Source organism: Podarcis raffonei, chromosome 1 (genome assembly GCF_027172205.1).
Source record: "Podarcis raffonei isolate rPodRaf1 chromosome 1, rPodRaf1.pri, whole genome shotgun sequence".
NCBI classification, from domain to species: domain Eukaryota; kingdom Metazoa; phylum Chordata; class Lepidosauria; order Squamata; family Lacertidae; genus Podarcis; species Podarcis raffonei.
Window position 1 is genome coordinate 91,782,604 of NC_070602.1, and position 26,918 is coordinate 91,809,521.

Here is a 26,918-nt window from a genome sequence, read left to right on the forward strand (position 1 = left end):
GCAGAGGTTCTCAAGGAGCTCTGTTCTGGACTCCATATTACATGATAACATAGATTCCTTCATATTTCACCCCCTACCCCCAACACAGAGATGAATCATTAAGCTGGATAAAGCATGAAATATGTAAAGTAAGAAAGGAGGACAAGTTACATGGATCTGAAGTGACTTCATGTGTCAGCTGCCACATTTTTTATGCTTGGTTAAAAGTTTTTGCTTGGGGTGGTAAATATCTACCCCCAAGTAGAATACATAAAATGTACATATAGATTACTTCTACTAGTGGTTTGTGTAAATACTCATAAGAGAAAAACAAGTTTTAGGGAGGAGGAGAGGTGCCAAGACGACTCACCTGAATCCTGTCGGGAACTCCTGTGCTGTCCATTCGGCTGGCTACATTCACAGTATTCCCCCAAATATCATACTGGGGCTTACGTGCGCCTATGACCCCAGCTACTACTGGGCCAATATTGAGCCCTAGCAAAAAAATAGTATGGAATTAGACATGAGTGTATAAAGTACATCTTATAAGTTATCACTACCAGATCACATATGCAGGAGGACTGCAACTATCTGATTCCTCCCCAGGCATAAATTGACCATAGCTAATTTTTGAATGGCCAACCTTTTGAGGTCTATATGACAAAACGTGCCATGATTCTATGATCAGGTATTATTATAAATGAACAAAGGTTTAAAGCAGACTCCACATGGTGGCTGTAATGTGTGTAGCACTCCTAAGACTTTGAAACATTACCAGTTGAGAGTGAGGTAAATTCATCCAGTGCTACCTTCCCTGGTCTTTGAAATCTGTGATATCAAAGATTTGTGGTCTTTGAAATTTGTGATATCGGCAAATAAATATCCTACACTGATGATTTCTCTGCCTGTTGTAGCAATTGCAATGCACCATGCTAGATGCTGTATGATTTTTATTGCATTTTTATTACACACACACACACATATATATTTATATATTTTTATATATAATTTTATTGTATTACAATTTGAATTCCATAGAATTCATACGGCAAGTGTTCTTCACAGGCACACCTCGGACCACCTGAATGAAGCTTGAGGACCACAGTTTGGGAACCCCTGTCCTACACTATCAGAAAACTCACTGGAGCTTATTTTTTACTTGATATCAGTATACTGTATCTTGATATCCGGAATTATGAAGATGAATAACAGTGCGCCAAGAACACTCATGCTCTACACTCAAAATAAATGATCTATAAAAAATGTTATAAAATCTGCTTCTTTTGGCAGACGTTCTCAATTTAAACATTACATTCTAAGCTTAGTTGGTCTGTGGAGAGTGGAGCATACCTGGAGTAAGAAGCCTCAATCCAGACATCCTTGTGAATCAACCGACTGAACCTGAGGCATTCCCAGTGAAACAGATAAAAATGTAGCATATAAGAAGAGACTTGCTGGATCAGGCCCAAAGGCCCATGTAGCCCAGCATACTGTTCTCACAGTGGCCAACTTCAAAAAAGGGGCTTGAATGCAAGATGGCTGGCCTTGTCGGCTTTGACTGAGTGGAAGGAAGTACGGGTGCTCAACGCAGTTCCTCCCAAACAATGGTGATGGCTCTAGGAATCCAGTAAGAATGAAGGAACCCAGTGTCAAGCACCTGCATGCATGTGGATTGGCCTTACAGGATCAGGTTGAAAGAGCTCTTGCTCTGCCTCCACTTCAAGTGTGTGTGCATTTATCCATTTCAGATTCAAATATGAAAGACAGTTTTCCCGTGTTCCACATGACAAAACAGTTCTAACAGCCATGTCCTTTCTAAAGCACTAATGTGGGCAGAAAGCTAATTTTGTTTGGCTTTAGATCTTCCCATGTTCAACTGGCTACTAATCTCCAGTTGGGAATGTTATGTAATGGGGTCAAATTTCTGCAGGAAACACAACCAACACTGCAGATCAAGAATACTCCATTAAGTGCTAATTTAATTCAGTAGAGGCAGCACCAATTAACACGTGGCATTTGCACTTTTAACCACAGAAGAAATACTCCAGAAACATAACACCATAACAAAGGCATTTACCTATTTTCATCTGGAAGTTGTTGAACGAATGCTCATTGATGTATTTCATTTGATCCATTAACCTCATTGCAAAGTCAGCCAGGGCCTTGATGTGTGACTTGCCCACTTTGTCATAGGTGGAATCATTGAGGCCTGAAGCAGCCATATATGTGCTGCCTATAGTTTTGATCTTTTCCAGCTGTCGGAACTGGTCTTCGCTTATTATCTGCAGAGGCAACAAAGGAACGAAGTTATTGAAAAGGACACGTGTAAATCAATATACACTGTTTGAGTGATCTGTATAAGACCCAGATATGATCATGCACACTGTAGCTTGCATAACACGTGTTCTAATGTGCTTCCCATATGAAGAGAAAGTTCATGAACTGTTTTGATCCTGCACATAGACAGGATGGTGTCCTAGACCCTGTTTTTGCTTCTTCAAATTGATAAGGAAAGAAAAGTAAGATTTTGCACTGGGATGTCAGGTCACGGGATGCAATGCCCCTTCAGTTTGGATCTACATCACGTCCTGGCATGAGTGTATCAGTACTTGCTGTCAGGTGACTGAGTTAGGACCATTTGCACTTTTAATCATAGCTTTCTGAGTAATAAAAGCAACAGTGGCCAGTGCCACTGTAACTGGTAATCGTAGAGGAGGTAGAACTTTCCTAGGAGCCTCTGCACAAGCACGAGACCATTTCAGCTGACCTGGACAAATTATTGTTTCCACTGCTGCACTTATACAGATCCATGGGAGCAGAGCATGAGGTGAGTAAAACTGCTGTTGACCAGGAAATGAAGTCAACAGGCCAGGATACCAAGAAGTAGGAAACTAGATCTATGAGCTGAGGAAGGCTTGCAAGCCAGGTAGCTTTCTGGGTCCTACCCATAGCCATGGATGAAGAGTTTATTTAGGAGTGTATTGCATTGTCTGGGCTCCGCAGCACCTTTCAGTATATAGTACTTCTAGGAAAGAAAAGTGTAGTACTGTATTTCTATTGATACCTCTGGCATATGAAAGAAATCTAGCACAGAAAACACAAGTGTCAGAGACGACTGGTGTTGTGCGCATCGGGACAATACAAAAGGGTCAGTCATAGATTCACAGCATTGTAGAGTTGGAAGGGACTCCAAAGGCCATCTGGTCCAACCCCCTGCAATGCAAGGAATCAGTTAAGCATGAGCTAGACCACACTGAGGTTTAACTCTTTAAAAAAAAAGAAAACTTGCTCACCTCATCAAAGTCAGCAATGATTTCATTGAGAAGCCTCAAGCATTCCACTCCTTCATTGTTGGCCTCTAACTCTACATAGAATTCTGAGAAGTTGCTGATGGAAGCAAACATGACAGCCACACACTCGCATGACTGGTAATACAGCTCATCGTTCCTCCGTTCCTGTGCAAGGAAGTGGGCTGCCACATCCTTTGGCAAGATGTTATGGAGAAGGCGTCTGTTGTAGGCCTGCAATTCCTCCATTTCCTCCTTTTCTTCAGTAGCCTGAAAAGGGAGAGAAGAGGAGAGAAAAAAATATGCAGCCTGCAACTCAGGTTCATTTATGTGGCAAATGGACTGGAAGCATATACAGTGGACACACAACTTATGCGTGTTCAGCTTGAGTGCTTGCAGCTCTATGGACTTGACTGGAAAAAAGGGGCGAGGGGAGATACCATGGGGGGGTGGGAGAGCGGGGGGGGGGGAAATGTCAGCAATCACACCCACCATTGCATTAACCCTGGTGCAAGGTGTAGTGGCCTTGAGAGTATGTGTGCAGCTTTTGGAGACAGAGCAGAGGTGGCTGGATAGACTTTAATGGTTTTTAAAGGGTTGTTTTGACTATGCAATTTTGGCTTTGTGTGCTATCCCTGGAAAATAACTCTTGCATAAGTTGCGAATCTATTGTATAAGGCCATGGTTCCCAACATGGGGGCAATTTAATTTTTAGGGGGAGGGGGTAATTCGAGAATGAGTTATTAACAGTTAATGGTCTTTTAGGCTTCCTCCTCATGAATAGTTCACTTTTTGAAAAATAAGAATTATATGTCGGGGGGGCAGCATCAGGATTTTAGAGTTGCTTAAGTGGGGCATGGCCAAAAAAAAAGAAGAAAAAAGAAGAAAGGTTGGGAACCACTGGTATAAGGTCTAAAATGTAACCCATCAATGCATGCTAGCAACAGAATGTGATTTTGCACACACTAAGGGTGGCTCCATCCAAACTATATGCATGGGTTGGATTCACACATGCATGGACAGTATTCTTTACACTACAATATAAAACAAAACTAAGAGCACAATCTTTGTGATCCTCAGCTAAAATTGATATCATAGGAGTTTCCTTTGTGCCAGTGCTTCTAGCTCGATAATTTATGAGCACAGTACGATAACGCATTAACAGCGTGAATAACAACTGTTTGCTGATTATAAATGGCATTTTAAAATTACACTCAAAAACACACACCTGAAGCTTCCAGAGGAAATCAAGTCTTGCAGTGGATTCCACTTGCTGCGCATGAAGATACACCGCCAAGACAAAAACAGTGATAACTACGGGAGTCACAATCTTCAAGGCCACCCTGGACACACTTGGAGGACTACGCAGGAAAAGAAAATATATAAATCTCTGGATGTTCTAGGATGCCAGTTGCTAAACTGGAGGAGTACGTACAATTCAAAGCAAGCAATTTCTTGACCTCTTTGTGTAGCAACAGGCTGAGCAAGGGGTGGGCTCTAGCTGCTGACCAATAAAATCCACTGACTATTTTATTCTGTTCAACTCTGAAACATTTCATTTATCATTTAGTTCTTGCTTTTGATGCAGCGTGAACAGCGAAGTCCAGGTGGCCATCTTTTACTTTGCACGAGGCCGCCCCATCAATCTTCATTTTTTGTGTGCTTCAATGGCTCTAGAAGTGAGGCATGCTGTATCAAAACTGCCTCTTAGGCAAGGAAGGGAGACAAAGGGCCACAGCAGAGTCAATGCATTCCATTACTAAATCATAGGGGATTTGTGAGAGACCACTAGATTCAATTCTTTTCTCACACTCTCCCTGCCTTTATGAGGTCAAATTCTTCCTATCCTTTAATACAACAAAGGCTAGGTAGCAGTGCTACTAACTGTGGTTGACGTTAATTTGCATTTCAAGTTTGTTTCAAATTCAAACTCTGGCAAGCATTCAAAATGGTTAACAGTGCTTCAGACAACAAGGGAGGGGACTTGTGTTTGAGAAGAGAGGGATGTGCCCATCCCATATCCCTTAAGCACCATTAAAGGATGAGCCACATTATGTCTACAACAACCCAAACCCACCAATGGCTGAATCCACTTAACATTTTTTAAAGCAACCTCAGGCTACCTGCCCCCTCAGTAACTCACCATGTTCCATTCTCAGTCCCATTGGAAAATACTCTGAAATAGCAAGAGATAGGTTTTAGACAATGTATATAGACTGCTACGCTATATTTATAAATCACTGACGCCATTGCTTTCTTCCCAATTCCACATTTAGTGCCCTCCTATACCGCTAGGAGTATAAGCAATGAGCCAGGAACATCCTGGTCCAGAGCTCAGATTGCCTTATCAAGCAACCATCTTCTAAAGAATACTGAGATAATATATGTGAAGAAGTCTGAACACTAATGAGATATGATATAAAAATTTTCCTCCTCCTCATTACTATAATGATTATGCTGTTTCCCTTATTTGTTGCACAAGCTGCCTTTTTAATTTTTCAGTATTCTTCCCAGCTGGCACGGAACTGCTGACTTTGGATTAAAATCAAGGTGTACATTTCACTGCTCCAATGCTATCCAAACAAAAGTGCCTCTCTAATACTTCAGCCAGTTCAAAGGTCCATGTCTCTTCTGGATCACTTGCCTGATGTTAATCAAATGAACATGTGTGCAAAGTACTCCATTTAAATTACAGGGAAGTTGTTTTATATGTCTCTGTGTTCATTGTTCTGAAATGCATGATGGATTGCAGCAACAGGAGGGATCCCTAATGCCCCTTGTGACACTAGAACCAAAGCCTCAAAGCATTCACTTTATTGCAGGTCCTGCTGCAATTTCAATGGAACATGTTTCCAAACATGGTTAAGATCACTGTTCTTTTTAAAGAAGTCCTTACACCTACACAGAGTTCCACGGAATCCAGGATGCCACATATTTTAAAATAAAGACATTTAGGATTGAGTGTAATAATCAACTACTCCACAAAACCAGTGCTACTATTTTTCACTTTGAACACTATGTGGAGCCATAACCACTTCCTAAAATTTTCTTCTACTTGCCTTTCGCTACAATGAAAGAGGATCGCTTTTTGACTTTGAGCTTGATTATCGTTGAACCCTAAGAATTCATTCCCTAACTTGAATTAGGGGATTTAAGTGCAGAGAATTCTGCACTTAGGGAATTCTGCAGTGAGGCTGCAGAAAAGAGGAGATAAAACGTGGTAAGTTGGAATCTGCCCACATAAAGCTGGATTCTACCCTTTGTTTGCAAATTTACTGTCTCATTCTAGATGGTACTGGAGAAGCGGGGAGTGCCTTGAAATCTAGTTCCTTCATATTTATTCACTGAACATTTTTTTCTTGTATTTTGTCAGAAATTTTTATCCAAGTCCTATCACCAGATCACTCCAGCAGAACCAGATACTTTATAATCCAATTAACATAGCTCCTGTTCCAGTTCTTCTGCCCCTTCGTTTTAAATTTATTTTTCATTTTGTTCAGTTTATGAGTCACCTAACAAAGTATTCTCTAGAAAAGAAACAAAGTAAAAACAGACCATAAAATCTGACAGTGACAATTTAAAAACTGCTTTTCCACGTTAACTCTGTTATATCTATCTTACTTACTGACTCACTGAGTCAGTAGAACTTGCTTAAAATTCAGACCCCACATGGCTCCTGCAGGGAGGCCTGGCGCCAGCAGTTAGCCTAGCTGGGCATTGGTTGATGGCCCCAGGGCTTAGAAAGGCCCATCATGGGTCTTAACATGAGATCCAGGCGGATATAGGCAGACACGTCTTGGGGACCAACTTGGCTCCCATCCATGGTAACTGCATAGCCTGCTGCCTCTCTTGAACTCTGAGAAAGGTGACATGGAATATGCCAGTGCTGTTGCTGCAGTTTGCTAAAAGAGGCCTTTCAAATTTAGATTAAAAAAAAATCTTTTTTAAAAAAAGCTTTACTAGATGCCATGGCAAACCGCAGCAACAGCAGCACAATCAGCTTACCCAGAATTCCCGGCTCTCAAGGACTCTTCTTCATCCCAAGGTGGCAAGAAGCTACCACTGAATTAGCCACTACAGCCAGACCTTGGAAGTCGGTCGGAAACCAATGCACAGCTTCTGATTGGTGGCAGGAAGCTCCTGCCGCCAATTTGAAGCCCCGTCGGATGTTCGGCTTCCAAAAATAATTCACAAACCAGAACACTCACTTTCAGGTTTGTGTGTTTGGGAGCCGAAACGTTCGAGAACCAAGCTGTTCGAAAACCAAGGTATGACTGTATTGTGTTTTTTTAAGGAAGAGGAGCAAAGGGACTGGCGGCATAGCTGCTGCCACAAGGAGGAGGATGAGAGCTCTAGGAGCTCCAGTGTGACAGGAACAGGGGCATCAGCTGGACTATGCTGAGGGCCCCCTGAAGTTTGACACCTGTTTGCATGGTTGCAATTCTTTTTGGCTGGCAGGAGCACTCTAAGTTTTGCCACCAGCCTTTTCTTGTCTTATGTTTTCGGTAAATTTGTATAGGGGTGTGAGAAAAGAGGCATCTGTGCATCTTGCTAATTAGTGTGCATGTCATATACAGAATAATTAGATGGATCAGACAGAAGCCCAGTTAAATTAATATAGGATAATATTCCCTGCATCTGGAAGAGATCTGCACCTAGACTGTGGCGGCTGCATATGTACTAAATACTTCCCACGAGCCGTAAGTGGTTCACCACACAGTAAGACTAACAATAAACGGAGCTTTCAGAGCAAGCAAAGCTAATTTAATGAGTGGTAAGACTGCAGCTCCTAAATTTATTTCTGGGAAAAAGCTGCTTATTTACTCCACCTTTTTACTGACATCTTGATTGTAAGGTGATGCAAATAATTGATTTTAAGTGCTCTAATTCAGTCTGCTCCTGGCTTATCAAAATTCCATGCAGTATAAAATGCCTAAAGGATGTTTTGTTTTGAGATTATCCCTTCAAATGACTGCCCCTAATTTGCTATCAATTTTCTTTTTTATATGAAGGGCAGAAATCACACCTGAGTGGATTAATCAGAATTAAGCAATCCAAAATGGAGAAGGGCACGGCTGTGGTTCAACTAGAATGGCCTTTTTTTCTTTCTTTCTTGTATTGTTTTATTAACTTAAGAAAAGATCTCATCAAATTGGTTGTTTGATATGTTTTAAGGGAATTAAGGAAATCATAAGGCATACAAATAATGCCAATAAAAGTAGTGTTGCTTATTAGTGAACAAGCCAAACTCCTACAATGAAAAATGTTTAATGAGTAAATATGTTTAAAAACGAAGATATGTGTTAACATTCAACACAGCTAAGGCACTGGCCTCCTACTTGATGCAAAATATACATGTTTGGTCCTTATCTGAGAGCGCAACAGTCATGCAGATTATGACATTCAAATTGTAGATACCAGCAAACTAGAACCAAGAGCAAGAACTAATAGAGGGTTCTTAAATAACTTCCAGTGTTAACTCACTTGTTGATGCTGCACACTCTTTCTGTTTACATAAAATTGTTTTCATGGACTCATTGACGTGGTTTTCCCAAGCAGCAAATGATGCAGTGAACCTGTTTCTGGACTATTCCACTCTAGACCCTGGGTAGGGGCCTCACATGACTGAATGCCCCTCCCATAAAAAAATAAAACCGTACACATAAAAAACTGGCTAGGCAAAAACCCTTGACTTCTTAAATTCCTATGTGCAAGTTTTACTTTTATAAACTGAAGTGTGTCCAGTCATGTGAGAACCTACTGGTACTCTGAAATGGTATAGTCCAGAAACAGTCTACTCACCTGTTTTACTAAAACCTCAACTTGGTGACCTTTCTCTTGGTTTATATATTAAAAAACTTACAAAGGTTTAAGGGTAACTTACATGGCATTGGCTGTGACCAGAAGATCTGCATTATCGAAGAGGGTAAGCCCTGGCACTTCCACAATAAGGACATATGTAAATTCAATAATCAACATCAAAATGAGTTTCCCAATGCAACTGATCTGAAGGAACACAGAGCAGGCCAGGAGGCTCAGTAAGACACTGTAGGTAAAATACTGCGAGAGGAGGGATTGGGAAGCGGAAGAGGAGAAAAAAAAAAAAGAGTGGAGGGAGGAAGGAAGAGAGAACAAACGGGAGTCAAATCAGTAAAGCACATCAAACATCAATTAAGCAGTGCTGCAAGAATGAGGTTACACATCAGCTTATTTTAATTATTCTTCTTTTGCTATGTCACATGTCAGTTAATATAAGGCTCTGAACAACTTTGGTTGAGGGTACCTTAGGTCCAGCGTGCCACTGAACATCCTTCAATGGATCCTTATACTGGGACTGACACATATGTCTAGCTGGGCTTCCAGCAGGCCCACACAATGCCTGACCCACCAAGCCTCAGCAGCAGTTTAGTCCTCTGGCAGTTAAAAGTCCACCTTTTATTCTGTAAGGTATGTGCATGCACGCCTATTTGAATGTACATACATCATATATGCATACGTGTTTAATGCATCTTTGTTTTAATTAACTTGTAATTTTGTGTGACAGCTGTCAGCTGCTCCAAAGTCAATTCTACGTAAGATGCATAATGAAGGTGGCATTGCGAACTCATAGAAACCACCTCAGATCAAGACTTATATTTTTCAAGTGCCACTCCCTGATCCCACTTTTTAAAAGTTTGTTTAGGTATTTAATTATAAAGGAGCGCATCAGAACAGTGTGATTCTTTACATGTCTACTCAGAAGCAAGTGTCATTGACCTCAGTGGGACCAACCCCCAAGGTAAGTGTGTATAAAACTGCAGCTACATTAAACCTGGTGTGGTAGCAGCATTGAATAATAACACTATCCCACTTACAGTCTGGAGTGGTAAAGCTGAGAATTCAGTGTAGAATTGGTTTGACACATTATCAGTGGCAAAAGGATATTGTATGCAGAAGGCCTTAGGTCTGAAACCTGTAATCTCTCATTTAAAGGATCTTAAGTAGCTGGGCTAAGGGACGCAGGTGGCGTTGTAGGTTACACCACAAAGCCTAGGGCTTGCCGATCAGAATGTCAGCCGTTCGAATCCCCGCGACGGGGTGAGCTCCTGTTACTCGGTCCCAGCTCCTGCCAACCAAGCAGTTCGAAAGCACGTCAAAGTGCAAGTAGATAAATAGGTACCGCTCCAGCGGGAAGGTAAACGGCGTTTCTGTGTACTGCTCTGGTTTGCCAGAAGCAGCTTACTCATGCTGGCCAAATGACCCAGAAGCTGTCTGCGAACAAACGCCGGCTCCCTCGGCCTCTAGAGCAAGATGAGTGCCGCAACCCCAGAGTCGTCCACGACTGCACCTAATGGTCAGGGGTCCCTTTACCCTTTACCTTTAAGTAGCTGGGCTAGAAAGAATCTCTACCTGGAAAAAGTTCTCTACCTGAAGACAATGGAGAGGAGCTGAAAACAGCTGAAACAGACAACAGTGGGCTAAGTGATTAACTGTCTCATTCAGCATAAAACAGGGCCACTTATAGTTTGTATGAATTTTAAAACTTAAACACACCCACCTCTGGGAAATTGCAGCTTGGCTGGGAGCTGGCACATAATCCTTGTACTGTCCCCAGGCTGTAATTGGAGGCAGAGTAGCTAATATGGCACATGTTCACCTCACGTGGGGTGATGTTATACTCTGCAGCCACACAATCACGGAGATCCACAGTGCTGCAAGTGAACTGGCAGAAAGGAAGAGATTAACAAAAAGAAAGGCAAGGAAAAGAGAAAACAGCTAACTACAATGGAAAGTACTCAGGGCAGAGATGCATTAAAAGATGCTTCTCTGCACAATGGCAAAGTGGCCCAGCACAGATGGCTCTTGGGCCTGACAATATAAACCACCAGTTAAACAGTGGCGGCTGTAATGACTGCTTAGCAGGTATGCAAAACATCATCTACCTCTTCCCACATCCCAAGTATCGTCTAACCCATCTAATTATACCATGAAACTGGCACTGGGAATTCCCAGGAAGTGCTCCATTTACAGGTGAAACAATTAGCATTGCTTTGATCCTGTCTATTTTAAAGACATAATATTGGCCAACGCACTGGAGACATTAAGTTGTAATCATTACTGGTTAGAAGAATTAGGAAAATTACTGAGCCCACGGCTACTTTTATTTCATTGGTCACACATACACCAGGAGCTATGCTTTCTGTTGTACCCTACAGCTTTTGGGCACTGATAGGTCAGTGATGCTAAATAAAAGTAACAACCAGTGTAACATACCATGTTGGCAAAGGCTGAGAGGAAAACCAATACAATGGTAAAGACCCCAACTATGGTGTTGTTGGTCCTGGACTGAACAATCTTCCTTGAGAGAGTCTGGAGTGGAGCTGGAAAAAGCTGGTCAAAAAAGAGAAAGCAAGATGTTTGAAATCATGATTCTGGATAAATATCTTGCACACTAAAGAACAATACACATTAGAAAGTACAAAAGCTGACATGCCAGATCACTGAACATCTGTCTTCCTCTAGGTAATTTTCGGAGCAGAAAGGCTAAATGCATAATTGCTTGGCTAACTTGTCATACTGACTTGCTGCTCCCTGATTAAAATAATGGTTTCTAAATCAGAACGAGAAAGAATGGTGTGCAAAACAAAACAAAACATCCGATTCTGACCTCAGAATAAATGGATATATAAACATGCATTTTGAAATAACCTGTTTTGCTTCCAAGATTCTAGCTAGAATTGAGTTTTATCTTCATGTCACCTCTTACTATGTTAAGATGGACAATAGGTAGAACTGCAGCAGTGAATTGTACAGTAGTCAATGACACTGGCAAATGTCTTCAAACTTCCAAAGGCACCAGAGATTTGAACATTAAAGCCCAGCTGCATCAGATCAAAGACCTATCTAGTCCACCATTCTGAGTTCACAATGCCTATGCAAAACTCATAAGCAGGACCCAAGCTAAACAGCACTTTCCTGCTCATGATTCCCCAGCAACTGTTACTGCCTCTGATACTGGATGTAATGCATAGTATATACTATTACTAGTATTCATGGATACTCTCCTCCTCCATGAATTTGTCTAATCACCTTTTGAAGCCATCAGAGTTTGGCTTGTACTGAATCTTGTAGATCCTCTGGGATCTACTAACATTTATCTACTCTACAGGAGCAGTTCGGGAATCATCAACTCCAACTAAATTAACTCTAAATGGTATTTGACTGACCAGTGAGTTTGGGATCTTGGAGATTATCTTCCGATATTAAGTTTTAACCTGGAGAGTTCAGGGGAGCATATTTTCCTTCACTTGCTTCCTGTACATCTTCCTCCAATAGGTTTTTGTTTGTGGCTCACCCCACCCCAGCACTCAAATCTCCCATGCAAGGAGATAACAAGGATACATTTCTAGAATTCAGATGTTTGAGTTCTGTAAAACTAAAAGGCTTCCCTGCTGTTAATTTCGCCTCATCAAAATGCTCCCCAATTCAATCCCTAGAGAGAAATCTGAGACACAGACAAATAGCAGCTCAAATATGCATCATTATCATTGCACCAACTAGGCTTCTAAGTGGTTTCTTTCTTAAAAGAAGACAGTGAGAAATGGCTTGTGTATTGCTTTTTTAGCAATGACTACCCACGCCAACCTCTCCCTTTTTGCTCCCCCCCTTTTTTTATTGCACGGTTAGAAGGGTTGCATTTTGCTTCCTACACAAGCACAATTATGAAGCTGTTTGATGAACAGGAGGGCTGATTAGCTGGTGCCTATTACAAAAGGAGACAGATACAACTTGTGACAATGCTGTGCCTCTTTTAAGCTGCTGCCTTCACCTGCGTCCATTACAGAACTATCTAAAATCGCTGGACCAGATTTTTTCTTTGGTTGGGGTGGAAAGGGGGGAGATCATCTATCATACCAGGCACTGACATAATAAAAGATAGCAATAAACTGTAAGATGATAATAAAAATCTAGCAATGTTCTTCCAAGTGGTTAAATTAAGCTTGTAAGTAGTTCTCAATGCGACAGATGAATCACAGTCAAACATCACCCTATTCTAAACAGACAAGGAGAAAGTTTAAATTATGTGCAGCATGACGTGCAGGCTTTTCATACTACCTCTGCCTGCACAAAAAAATTTTAGAGCACTGTAAGGATTTTCAGCCTAATCAGACTCCCATCAAGCTCTGAAGCAAGGACTGGCTAATTACGTATTTAGAATTTTACATATTTATGTAATCCAGAAATTCATCAAATCCTAAATTTGGAAAATGTCAGCATTTGAACTGCTTTCTTCTATTTGACAACCTAACTCCTTGTTATTTGACTATTTGAAAAACCCAGATTTGTTGGCGGCCATGAATATGTTATGCGATGTATGAGAAACCATTTGCTCATAAACATTTACCTTTCATTGCTCTGGAATGTGGCATACAAAATCTGAGGTCATAAATCACTAGTCAGTGATGGAAAAGCTCCAGCCTGTGGACCAAGTCTGGCCTCCCAAGCCTCACCATTTTGCCCATGAGGCTGTTTTTCCCAAACCAGGCACATCTGCCTCACACCTGATATCAGATGTGATGTCATTTGTGGGGCAGGTAGAGTCACAACTGGATCAGCTGCAGAAAGCAGGACAGAACTCCCCACACATCATGTGATGCACAAGGAGTTCAATCCCTCGGGTTCAGCTACTTTGCAGGGTGCAGGGTACCTGCATGCACATCAGCTGATGTGCAGGGTGTTCAATTCTCCTTGGATATTAACCTGCAAAGTTCTTACCTGGCCCTACCCACAGAAGGCCGATATTTTTAAAAATCCAGCATTGGAAACTCTAAGAAGCAAATGACAAGAATCAATGATTGATATTGTTATAGAAATGAAATAAGTAGAGTCATGATGGTAACAAGCAATGAACCCTGCAGGACAGGCCTTGCAATCTAGTTATGACCTTTGTTGAAATTTACACAGGACACCCAAATCATGCAGCAGCAGGGGGCAAACAAAAACGAATCAATATAGAAGGTATAAAATTCCTAACTGTCACACTCTAGCTTGGTTCACACATAACAATAAGCTATTGGTGTTTAACAAGCTATGAATGAACCACAAGTTGTCCCATGACTTGTTTTGTTTTTCAGATGTTCTTGCCTCAGGCCTTTGTAGGTTGGTGAGCCTCTAAGATGAAGTAGCCAAGCAAACTATGGTTAAGGAAGAGTGCTGGATATGCATATAATACCAAGTCATAGTTAAAGCAAGTCAAAGTTTGTGAGTAAACAACAAAAAATGGCTGCAGATCATGGATTGTCGGCAGTAAACAAACCAAAGCTAGGTCACTGGAAAGTATTTGAATGATCAAACAAACCATGGCTTAGAATTATATGCAAGCCAACTACTATGCTCAAGCAGGCTGCCCTCCCTATCACTGATCACCTAAGCATGTTCTTAAACTGGACAAGAGAACACTAGGATTAACATGAGACACCAACAAACTGGTTAAATCTCTTAAGAATAAGCATAGTCTAAGCGCAAAACCTAGTTATTCTCTTTATGACACCTTTAAAGAGTATGTTTTCAATTAGCAAACCAGACTGTATTTGAAATAGAAGCTAATTTCCTACAAATAGCAGCCTATCTCAGAAATGTGGAAGCTGAGTCAGAATGGGTCATCAAGAAGTTCAGTACTGACAGCAATAAAATACTTTTGGATGCTAGGGCAATAGTTCAGAGCCTAAGCACTGAAATCAGCAAACCAAGGCAAAATAAAGGTTATAACTATAGCTGTATGATTTGTCACTAGGTATTTCATGAGTCACTACTAGTCACTTTTCCATTAGCTGTTTTTTTTTCTTACTGGAAAGAAATTCAAACAGCATTCCAAGTACTGACAATGCTTTATAGAGTACAAAAAGGCAAGGGACTCTGTGTAATAGTGGTTCTGTTCCTACTTAAGGGAGGCTGTTGCTCAGCCATGCTATTTCAGGAAATTTGGAGCAAGGTGTTATTAATATGCTGATGATCCCCAGCTCTATTTTCTCATTCCATCTGAATCAGGAGAGGCAGTTCAGGTGCTAGACCAGTGATTGCAAGTGGTGATGGGCTGGGTGTGGGCCAATAAATTGAAGCAAAATCCCAATAAGAAGTATTATGTATTCCAAGTTCTCTGGTTCAAGGGGAGAGATGGCCTCTTCTCAAAAGGGTTACACTCCTCTGGAAGGAGGAGGCTCACAACTTGGGGGTACTCCTTGTTCCAACATTGTTACTTGAAACTCAAGTGGCCTTGGTGACTAGAGGGCCTATTTCCAGCTCTGACTGGTTCACCAGCTCTGGCCTTGGTCCTTCGTGACTCAGCCCCTGTACTCCATGCTTGGGTACCTTCAATCCTGAAACTTCAACTGGTTCAAAATGCAGCAGCCAATTACTGCCTGAGGCTCCATTCAAGCCCCTATAACAACTATGCTGGTTAATAGTTAGTTTCTATTCACTTTGTTGTTTAGAGCTCTAAAATGATGTAGGAGCCAATTATCTTATTGGCTCCTTACCTACAGATGTCAGATGTTAAGATGAGCAGAGGAGGCCGTTCTGGCAGTTCTGACAGAAGTACACAGAATGATAACCCAAGAGAGGGCTTTCTCTGTGTCAGCCCTTAAATCATGGAATTCCCTTCCCACAGAGGTGTCTAGCATCATCATGGAATAGCTATCACTGTATGCTGTATGTATTACTTGGTCTTACACACACACACACACACACACACACACACACACACGATCCATCCTATTCCTCTGATTGAAAAATGTTTTTACCGGATTTAATATTGTATTTTTGTATTGTTGTAATCTGGGACCCTTATGGTGAAGGACAGGTAAGAGATCCAAAATCCACAGCAGATCAATGTCTTTATGAAGACTAATCAAATTGCCACAAAATAGTGAGCAAATCATCACCCACTTGCCGGAGAATAAATCCCATTGAACTAAATGGGGCTTACTTCTGAGTAGACACACATAGGATTATACCATCAAATTACTACCACTCACCTTTACGCAAGAGTAGATGACTGAAACAAATATTACTGTGGTGAGGATCACAAAACAGGTCAGGTAGAATGCCAGCATAAACACAGAGCTGAAACCAGAAAACACAGCCATGTGAGATGAGTGTAACAAATGAAAGGAGGCATAGTAGAGTCATTGGAAGATGCAGGAATAGAGGATAGAAAACCACAAAATCACTGTTCTCTTTATGTTAGCTAAGAAATATAGGAGGAAGCACCACCCTCCTGAGATAACAGCTCCAACACTGAAAAAAGAAAAGGTTTATGGTTAAGAGTAGGTCAATCCACAAATTGGTAGTGAACAACAAAACTGGATGGCAGCTTAGTAAAATTGAGAAAGACATATTTGCCACCTACTGTAATCATTTCACACTGTTCTTAATCTGTATGTTACATTATATTCCAAAATCCAGACACAATTTTCATTCTCATTAGTTCTATTTAAAATGATCTAAAACTTCTAAAGATGCATTATTTGTCAAGCACTTGAAAAACAACAACAGAAAAATGAAAAACAGAGCCAACACCCAAACAAATTCTGGCCACTTCCTTTGCATCAATAACCCAGTTCACACACCACAGTAAGCCACAATTAACAACTTGCTGTGAGTTCACAGATCACTCTACTATGTTCCTTTCATAGTGTGAGAGCAGGAGCAACAAACCACAATATTTACCTGAACATTGCATCTGGATCATGGATTGTTGTTGGTTTTACTCAAGAACAAATCTTCCCTGTGGAGATTACATTTCTCCTGAGGGGCAAGCAGTAGCTTCTAATTGGGAGTGGGGGAAAGCAGAATTTCATTTCTACACACCCCCACCCCATAGCTATTTCCCCAGTCTAATTTGGCCTCTCCACCTTGTGTAGCTGTCTAGAATATAAAATAAAAGGGATCGGATTCTGGATCCCCCAGCACCAGGTCTACTTTGACCCTTAGATGTGTGAATGTCTTTTGAACCAAGTTGCATCTATAAATTAATTATGACTATTGAGTATAACTAAAAAAAGTGTTTACATGTTGTTGTTTTACTGCTATCCAAGCTAACTGATAATCAAACCTTATAGCATTCCATTTTTGTGTGAAGTCCTTGGAATTTTTATATGTGTTTTAAATGGAGGGGGGCTTGCATGTTGCAATAAATTCTACCTCCACCGTCAAGACGCATTATGCCTCTCTGAAAGCCAGTTGATAGGAATTACAGACAGGCAAAATGCTGTTGCACTTGTGACCTGCTTGTGGGCTTCCCAGAGGAATCTGGCTGGCCACTGTGAAAACAGGGTGCTGCACTATGATGGGCTATTGGCCTGATTCAGTAGGTTCTTCTTATGTTTTTATTAAGTGTAGTAGAGGTATGAAACTTGGCTGGTATGTCACATTAGTGGAAGGGAACTGTTTCAATGATGCACAGAACACTAGGTAAAATCAGACAGTTCTGTCTCTTTCTTCATCACCCCTCCTTGCACCCTTCCAATTTTGAAAAAAGGTCCAGTGTGTGGCCCAGTTGCATTGGTTAGAATATCTTAACTGAACAGTGAGTGGCACAGCAATGACAGTGACTTTTGCCACCTCAGCACAGAAGGTGGGGCCAGGTCCTGATAGTGCCAGAGCAGGGAAGAAATATTTTCTCTTGTGCCAGTACTGATACCTATGTATTGGGTAGATCGGTTTCCCAGCTACCATATAGAATCCAGGTTATACGGGCTTGTTCAGAGTAATACCTCCACTTCAATTCAGAACATCACTGCCATGTTTTAGTGTAGGATTTATGAGTGAAACATTTCCATGTTACCTCATTATTAAAAACAACAAACAAACAAACAAACAAAAACAAACAAACAAAACCGGCTCACCCTTCCCTTCCTATTGCTCAACCTCATCCATAATTCAACAACAATGATTATCACGCACAGTAACATTAAGGCTAACCACATGAAAGCCAGCTGGGTTTCATGCTCTTCCCTGACTACAAAGAACATTTCTACTTGCTAATATATTCATCAGGCTTTTGTGGCTTTCCTGCTGATTGTAACAAATTTATCACTGCCATTTTGCTGAGAGTTTTCATTTTTGAACCCCTCCATGCTTTTGGTCAGTATCTCATGGACATTTACAGTGCTCAACGCACATATATCCATTGCCACACAATATTACAAACACTGAACTGGTTCAGACATAAGCATCTCAGTCCGATAATCCATGGTTTGGGGGCCAAGAATGATCTCTCCTTGAGTACTTAATTTCAATGAAGTTTTCTTAAACTAGTTTTCTGTGAAGTGCGAACCAGGAAACTGTTGTTTAAGTGCTGCTTACAAAGCAGAAGACTTCCTTGAAGCCAGACACGCAAAGAGAGAAGAGAAGAGAAGAGAAGAGAAGAGAAGAGAAGAGAAGAGAAGAGAAGAGAAGAGGAAGCATGTGGGCATAAGCCTCATTCTTTGTCTGATAAACTATGGTTTACAAGACCAAGATGTCTGAATTTAGCCATCTTACATGTAATTTTGTTGTCCCAGCTGTTCTTAGAGAACATTTGCACTATAGACAAATATTTACACTACAAATAAAAAGCAAATGAAGCTATGAACCTCCAAAATACACAGCTGAGCAATACCTTTATTAAGACCAATTTAAATGCCACAAAATAATGGCAAACTTTTGAGTTTTCCAGAACATTTAATCAGGTAAAAAGTTACACAAAGCAGGGGGGGAGGGGGAAATGTACCATAATCAGGTTGGATATTGCAGCCATAAGGTAAGTTTTTATATTTAGTTCCTTGATCAAGTCTCTGCTGGGTGTTACAGTTATCAGGCTACATACCCAGGATTCTGGGATAAAGACTCAAGGGCTGCTTCCTATTTTTTATTTTGCCAATATAAAGACTGCAGTGTTTGTCTTTATTTCTTGCTCTCTGCCTAACTAGGAAGCTTTGTCAACATCCAGTCTAAATTTTTTATTTCTTAATTTTCCCTGTGTTTCACCCCACCCCTCACCCCAGTTTTGTGTGGCATATTGCCTGATGAAGTGTTCTGGAGTTCTGGATAACCAAAAAGGGTGCAGATAAATCAGTTTAATATTGTTGCATGCCACCCCAATCTCCAAGTGGTCCTGTGAGAAAGAGTTAGTGGCTGTCTAACAGAGAATTGTGAGTGTCCTCAACAAACCACAATTCCTAGAATTCTCCAGCAGTGGAAATAATGACAGCATTATTGCTTTAAAGCCTAAGTAAGTTTGCAGGGTAAGTTTAGCTGGGAAAATGACCTCCCCAAGGATTTGTCCTGAAGCTTAGACTTGATGGCTTTCACCTTCCCCACAAAGCTGTTACAGCAAAAGTGAAAATTAGCTGCTAATCGTTTTTTGCAGTGTGTATTTTGATTCCGGACTCTAGACATGGCTGCCAAACTACTGTCAACACCTCTGCTATTTTGAACCACCACTAAGTAGAAAGCTGGCCTCTTTACACCACAGTTTTATTATGGGTAAAATTATAACTAGAGTCCTGCTTCACAATCTACAACCCTGTGAACTGAATTACAGTAAGATGTGCCTGGGATTTCCAGTTTCAGCAAATAATACTTTAGTTTACATTGCTTCATTTTTGTGGCTATCTTTGCATTCTCCAATATAACCGAAGTCTTATCATCAGGCAGCTTCCAAGATCACGTTGTTCTGGATTGCCTTAGCAACATCCAGACAAACTATCATGCCTGAAGCACATGATGCTTGAGGGCTTTGCCAAGATGAGCCCTGGATCCGGCTCAAATCTAATCCACTTTCTTTTTCTCCTGGCACTACAGAGACCATCAGGGAAACAGCATCATATCATTGATGCAAACAGACACATACTTGGGAGGGAGAGGGTCTTGCTGCTTGCATACAATTTTCCACTGTCCTGGAAGCAGTCCCCATTCCTTGAGAGAATATACTGCTTACACCGTTACAGCACAATTCCCTGATTTACCTTTCTTGTTTCTCTTCTGGCTTTTGGGAGACAAGAAGTGAAGGGTACTAAGAATTATCAAAGTGATGAAATATGTAGCTGCTCATTGCAAGAGGTGTGTAGGCAGATCACTTGCCTGTGGGAATGACCCAGTATATGGTTGTTGCTTGAGATCTTTCTTAAAAGCAAACTCTGGAGCCAGCCCAACTTCTGCCATATTTGTTACTTAGCTAAGACAACTAGAAATGATTATATATATATATATATATATATATATATATATATGGGTAGTTATGCAATGTGTAATATGTTACACTTAATCTTTAGGCAGTGGGTGGAAATCAATGTTGAACAATTACAATTATTCAGTCAGAACAATAATTTCTGCTTGCCATACAGAACAATCTCCCTTCTCCCCACCCTATGTGCTGCTCTAGGGGTGTAATCCTAGGATCCACTAAGTCCTGGCACCTGAAGACACATGTAGCACATAATGGAAAGTCATTCCAAAGTAAAAATAGCTTAAAAAAAATTGTTTCTTGGTCAGAAAGGAAAACTGGAAAGTCTGCTTCATCTGTAAAAAAAGCCAACAGCAATGCAGACCTTGCCTCAGCAATAGATGCTTTCCCAACATTACATAAGATGGGTGTGTTGCACCTTCAAGGAACATGGCAAAGGTCCCTATTCCTGTGATTACTGGGCCATTTCTGTAAAAGCTCAGAAAAGGCACAAATCCTGTAACATTTGTGATTACTGAAGAATAATGGAAATCACAGACCTCTGATCTAAAGCCTCAGAGATGCTGAGCTAAGCCAGAAAGAATAAATTTAGTAGCTTTTAATCACACATTAAAGTGAAGAGATCGACCTAAATTTAGCTGCAAGCCTCTTTTTTGATTTCTCTTCAGTTTTCCTAGATGGAGCCGTCTAAATTTTAGATTACATGTTTTTGGCTCCCGCTGCTTTGTGGAACTGATTTTCTGCCTCTCCTTGCACAGTGCTTTCTCTTTTGCCTCGAAGAAGAACAAGCCAGGATAATAAAAGCAACAGTAAAAGGCCTAAGAAGTTTCATATGTGGGGGATGGGGGGACACAGTGACTTCAGCCACATCTTGTTTCCTGCCACTAACTTTTCCATCCTTTTCATCTCCACACTCCCTTACCTCACCTCACATTGCTTCCCTGTCACTCTCCTGAACCCAGCTTCTTGGTGGAATTGCAGCCACCTTTACTGCTGATAATGCAAAACTCCAAGGTGTAGTCCAAATAACTTGCATAAAAAAACCACTCCACTCATACCATTTCTCCATCAATATTTTAAGATCCAGAAGATGACAAACAATACCATGAGTGGAAAGAGAAACTTCATGGACTAAAACATTTGTACCAAAGGACAAACAGCAAAGCAGGAAATAACTCATTAAAAAAACACAACATTGGTAAACATAAAAGTGATTTGTTTCAAAAGCATCAAACAACACATTTTAGTTTCAATCTTGGTTAAAACTGAAGCAATTGGATCAGTAACAGAATTCGAATAATTGATATAGATACTTATAACACTTGCAAGTAAGGGAAGTAGCATCCAAAATGTATAAACTACTCAAGAGTCGATACCACAATGGTATCAAAAACCTTTGTGGAAAAGATACTGGAGAAACAAGTTGATCAGAAAAAAATGGAGTCAATGTGGAATAAATACTACTTAAAATTGCTTTAATTAAAAAAAAGCAAATGGAATGAAAGTTATTCATAGGTTGTACCTCTAAATATATGGCACAGCCAGCCCTCAATGCTGAAAAGGATATATTACTATAAGAATATTTTATGCTATACATCATGGGGGGGAGTTACTTGGTTGTTTCTGTTTTTATTTTGATTATGTATTCTGTGTTGAGCAAGTTTAGGCGTTATGGTCAAAGCTGCATGCATGTTATTTATGTTCATGATTCATTTTGAATGCAGGTGTTTAGTTTTCAACCTGCGCATATAGTACAATGTTGCAAAGCATAGTACCCTGGATAAGCACCCAGAGGGTCTTTTCCTGTGATATTTATGTGAAAATAGACTAAATCATATTTCTCAAAGGCAGAAATAAATAGACATAAACTATAATATTAGTAACAACCAATATTACATTACAATACCAAAGAAAATGAATGTCAACAATGAGCACTGCAGTTTGCCACACAGCCACACATTATGGGAAAGAATTTTACTTCACTTTAGTGCAAAGAAGCCAGGGATAGTAAAAAGGAAGATGGATTGTGCAAGGAAAGATATAAAGATCTACTCACTGTGGCACAATCGTGATTTGAACAAAGCAAATGAAGAGGAAGACTATGGAGGCACAAGCCACATATGCACCAAATCGATCGTCCACCTGTTTGGAGTACTGCAAGGAAAGGAACCATGTGTTAGATAGTGAATTCTCATGTTATAGCGCCTTTCTGAATCTTGCATTTCTTAACAGATTTGCCTCTGCCCTTATTGGTGTGTTGTTAGCTTGACAATGGTACAGGGGGCTATAAAATGGAAATAAACTGCTACTACCTTTATAGGCAATTACTACAAATTCATATATTAGATAGGAGGACACATATCTCTCACACAAAATTCCCAGTGCCAGGATCACCTTCTTCAAACATCTGCTGAAGGTTTCCTTCACTAGTGCCTCTCTTAGAGAATAACAAGGAAAAAGGGCTGCTTGCAGGCAATTTTTTAAACAAACTTGGAAACTAAAAGGGAAAAACTATGAAAAAATGTGTAGAAGCATTCTTATTAGGAATGATGAATTCTGAGATATCATGTAGCATTGTAGATACCGTATTTTTTGCTCTATAAGACTCACTTTTTCCCTCCTAAAAAGTAAGGGGAAATGTGTGTGCGTCTTATGGAGCGAATGCAGGCTGTGCAGCTATCCCAGAAGCCAGAACAGCGAGAGGGATTGCTGCTTTCACTGCGCCGAGACCCCTCTTGCTGTTCTGGCTTCTGAGATTCAGAATATTTTTTTTCTTGTTTTCCTCCTCCAAAAACTAGGTGCGTCTTGTGGTCTGGTGCGTCTTATAGAGCGAAAAATACGGTATATGCAAAGTTTCAAGAAAAGCAGCTCATCAGTTCTTCCTCACCTGTTCAAATATGCTCATGGCCCAGGACCAAATGCAATAAAGCAATTGGGAAAGCAGCTGAAATTAATGTACAAATACTGTCTCCCAATACACCATATCTGACAACATGCTTTTTGCTATCTAGGAGACATCTGAGAAGCATTGGTATGTAAAAAGAGGCTAAGTTCTTTAGTAGGGCAAATATAAATTTATTAAGTATCGATGTTTAGACTGGGGAAGAAGAAGGAAAAAAAGAAGATTATTGAGGGCCAAAATACAAATGACAGTGGCAGACTGAAATCATTAAAAAGTCTTCCCAAATTGTGTGAGAAGTGGGGACTGGGGGTTGCAATTTAAAGCTTTTTTTAAAAAAGGTGTTTGGGGAGAGGACTGTGAACCTCTCTACCTCAGTTGAATACCAAAGGGATTTTTTACCCACTCTCCCCAATGGGCTCCAATACTGGAAATGAAAGAGCTGAGGGGGGAAAGAAGCTTTCAGAGAGATGGGGGGGGGGGCAAAAGCAGTGGTTTTTTGGGGGGTGGGTCTATGCATCTGATTCATATGCCTTTCTTGAACTTTAAACCATGCCCCTTGCACCGATTCAGATTTTACAACTTTAAAGTTTAAAGATACAGATTTGTCACCATCATCTGTCTGGTTTCGTTCTTAACTGACCTCCACAGACACACCTCTTCTTGAGGAATATTACCTTCTTCTCCAAGTCCAGTTCCCTGAAAGTTAAGAGAAACTTGCGAACGTGTTCAGAACGTAAGCGGTCAATACTCCTTGCATCAATGGCGCGGCCTAGAAACTCATCCACTTCATCTTCCGGATTCATGCTTTCCTGGATATTCCTATAAAGCAGAGACCAGTCAGCCTAGGTATTTACACCAGAAGAGCCTTCAACAATGTGTCACCCAAAGGATGAATCAGTTCGTCACTTTTGCCTATTGCAAGCCTACGCTGGGTTTCTACTGACAGTCTGAAGGAAGAATTCTACTGTCATTTTGGAAACATGAATTTATTCTGCAGCAGTGTAGGCGGCATTTGTAATTCTACGTAAGGCTGCCTTTCCAAGCTTCATCAGTGCCCTATAAGCCTTCACATTATGCTGACCCTAAAGGAGAACCCAGTGACAACTTATGAAACTGCAATCTTTTGGGTTTCATGAATTGCAGTAAGCATCTCCCTTTACTGTTATTTGCTATCAGCAAATTTACAAGTGGTACCTTGCAGTGTATCCTCACCTGCTAACAGCAGTGGCCCAGAAACACATCCTTCAGGATTCTCTAAGCTGCAAAAATGGTCCTTCTGTATAATGCAGGGCTCACCCAAGCATGCAGGGACCACATTGCTTTCTCAGTGCTGCTGATTTGACGACTTCATATGAAAGAAGTCAACCTGATTGTAGCAGATCATATTGAAGACAAAACACCTAGGTTTCTTTTGTCAGCCTCTTGAACTACAGAGGAAAGCTACGATATTAACCTGCCTGCCTTGAGAAATAGTATTACTGACCTCTTTAGAAGCCACACTCATAACTACAGAATACATTCAAGGGATCTTTGCACATCTGATAAGAAACAATGCCCTGTAAACCCTGTGAGGAAAAAGGCTCTACTTTGCCACCTTGTTCAGTAGAGCAGAAGAGTTTCATCAAGCTCCGTCTCAAAGGAAACAAAATCAGTTTTACTTCAAGGCTGCTGTACACCTCTTATGAATGGTAGGTAGTATCAATTTTTTTTTTTGAACTTGTTGATGATTTTATGTTCATAATTCATAGGTCAAATGATAAGACCAAATGTATTATGCTATCACGATTTATCGCACCCACAGTAAAGAATTCCAGCTCTTTTCACAGTCAAAATCTAATATTTGCTATGGAAAAATTGAAATAGTGTAAAGCATTGGGTAGTGAGTTAACCATGTTAAAAATATCATTGAAATTTGTCTTAAGGAAATTAAAGTTCTTTTATTAAGAAATGAATGAGCAATCTAGCTAGGGATCTCTACATTTTTAAAACTAGCTCTGTTTCCAAGAACGTAAGAACATCATACTGGATCAGACTGATGGACCATCTAGTCTACCATCCTGGTCTCACAGTGGCCAACCAGATGCCTGCGGGAAACCCGCAAGCAAGATTCACACACAAGAGCACTCTCCCCTTCTGTGGCTCCCAGTAATTGGCATTCAGAAGCGTTACTACCTCCAACTGTGGAGGCAGAGCATAGTCACCGTGGCTAGCAGTCATCAATAGCCCTCCCCTCCATGAATTTGTCTAATTCTCTTTTAAATCTATCTAAGTTGGTGCCCCAGGGGACTGCACAAGAAGATAGCTGTTTGTCCCCCAAGGAATGGATCCCTTCTATGTTTCCCGTTACCTCAAGACACCGTTCTCCTTCCCCAACACCTTCATTATTCCTGACAGCAGGGGAACTATCAATATATATAGGTGGTAGGGTGCTTTATATCCCCCATTGATTTGGAGGCAGGGGTGACATTAAAAATCTCACCCACGTCACATGGAAGAGAACCTATAACATTCTACCTCACATCCTTTGTGGAGACTTCAAAGCCATTTTACCTCCGTGCCATGAATGTTCTCATTTAGCACAAGCCATGTTTTAATAAAATGGCAGCAAACAACTGCATAGCCCAGATCTTGAATTATTCACCTCAGATTTTCATAACCAAACAAACTTCACTTGGTCTTCTCTGGCATCTCTAATAAAAATGCTACTTTAACAAACACGCTTAATTAGGCAACTGGTGATAAATTTGGAGTTCTCTGTCTCCCATCCCACTCCTGCCTTATATAACTCATATCTGAAATTCCTCAGATGCCATTACAAATCTAATTTGTATACTGGGGTTACAGACAGCAGCAACCTAAGTCTTAGATAGGGTATGCTTATTAAAGTCAGTTTTATTGTTCATGAATCTAGATAAAATATGTTTATAGAGATGTACTATAATCCCCGGTATAAACTTTTCCTGATAAATATAGCAGAATTTAGGGCATTCATTAGACAAAAAACTTTAAATTGAAGTTATTTTTTCATATGTGATTTTCATATCACAAGAAAGATCTACCCTGTTTTCCCGAAAATAAGACAGTGTCTTATATTAATTTTTGCTCCCAAAGATGCGCTAGGTCTTATTTTCAGGGGTTGTCTTATTTTTCCATGAAGAAGAATACGGTACACATTTTTTGTCTAATTGTGAGTCAGCCAGACTCCATCAGGGCAGAGCGAGCAGCAGGCAGCAGTGCGGGCTCTCTGATTTAAAGAGACCTCGCACTGCCTGAACAGCTCTGGCTGCGCTGCAGCCAATCAGTGAGCTGCGCGGTGGCGCCCGCCGCTACAGTCCAGAGGGGTCAGACACCTTATGGTAGCTTCAGGGGCCTTCTATTCCGGGGAGGCCTTATTATTTGGGAGGTCTTATTTTCGAGGGATGCCTTATATTACGAGAGGCAAAACTGGAAGTAGGTCTTATTTTCGGGGGATGTCTTACTTTCGGGGAAAGGCGGTATGATCTAAAAAACACTTTCACTCAAACACAAAAGATTATTACTAATT

General features: G+C 40.7%; 1 protein-coding gene across 4 annotated transcripts in view; it reads right to left on the reverse strand.

The window, feature by feature from the left end:
• Positions 1 to 26,918, reverse strand: part of ADCY5 (adenylate cyclase 5) — a 177,789-nt gene that overhangs the window by 3,620 nt on the left and 147,251 nt on the right. For 3 of the 4 annotated variants that reach the window (XM_053403988.1, XM_053403979.1, XM_053403965.1), the window contains 11 exons: positions 24,049 to 24,193; positions 22,529 to 22,626; positions 16,280 to 16,367; positions 11,520 to 11,636; positions 10,804 to 10,968; positions 9,151 to 9,326; positions 5,410 to 5,442; positions 4,495 to 4,627; positions 3,273 to 3,536; positions 2,057 to 2,261; positions 350 to 474 (listed from right to left, as the gene is read on the reverse strand). In XM_053403988.1, the coding sequence (XP_053259963.1) occupies positions 350 to 474; positions 2,057 to 2,261; positions 3,273 to 3,536; positions 4,495 to 4,627; positions 5,410 to 5,442; positions 9,151 to 9,326; positions 10,804 to 10,968; positions 11,520 to 11,636; positions 16,280 to 16,367; positions 22,529 to 22,626; positions 24,049 to 24,193 (1,549 nt within the window). The remainder of the gene's footprint in view (positions 1 to 349; positions 475 to 2,056; positions 2,262 to 3,272; positions 3,537 to 4,494; positions 4,628 to 5,409; positions 5,443 to 9,150; positions 9,327 to 10,803; positions 10,969 to 11,519; positions 11,637 to 16,279; positions 16,368 to 22,528; positions 22,627 to 24,048; positions 24,194 to 26,918) is intronic. The other variant, XM_053403971.1, reaches the window with a different exon arrangement.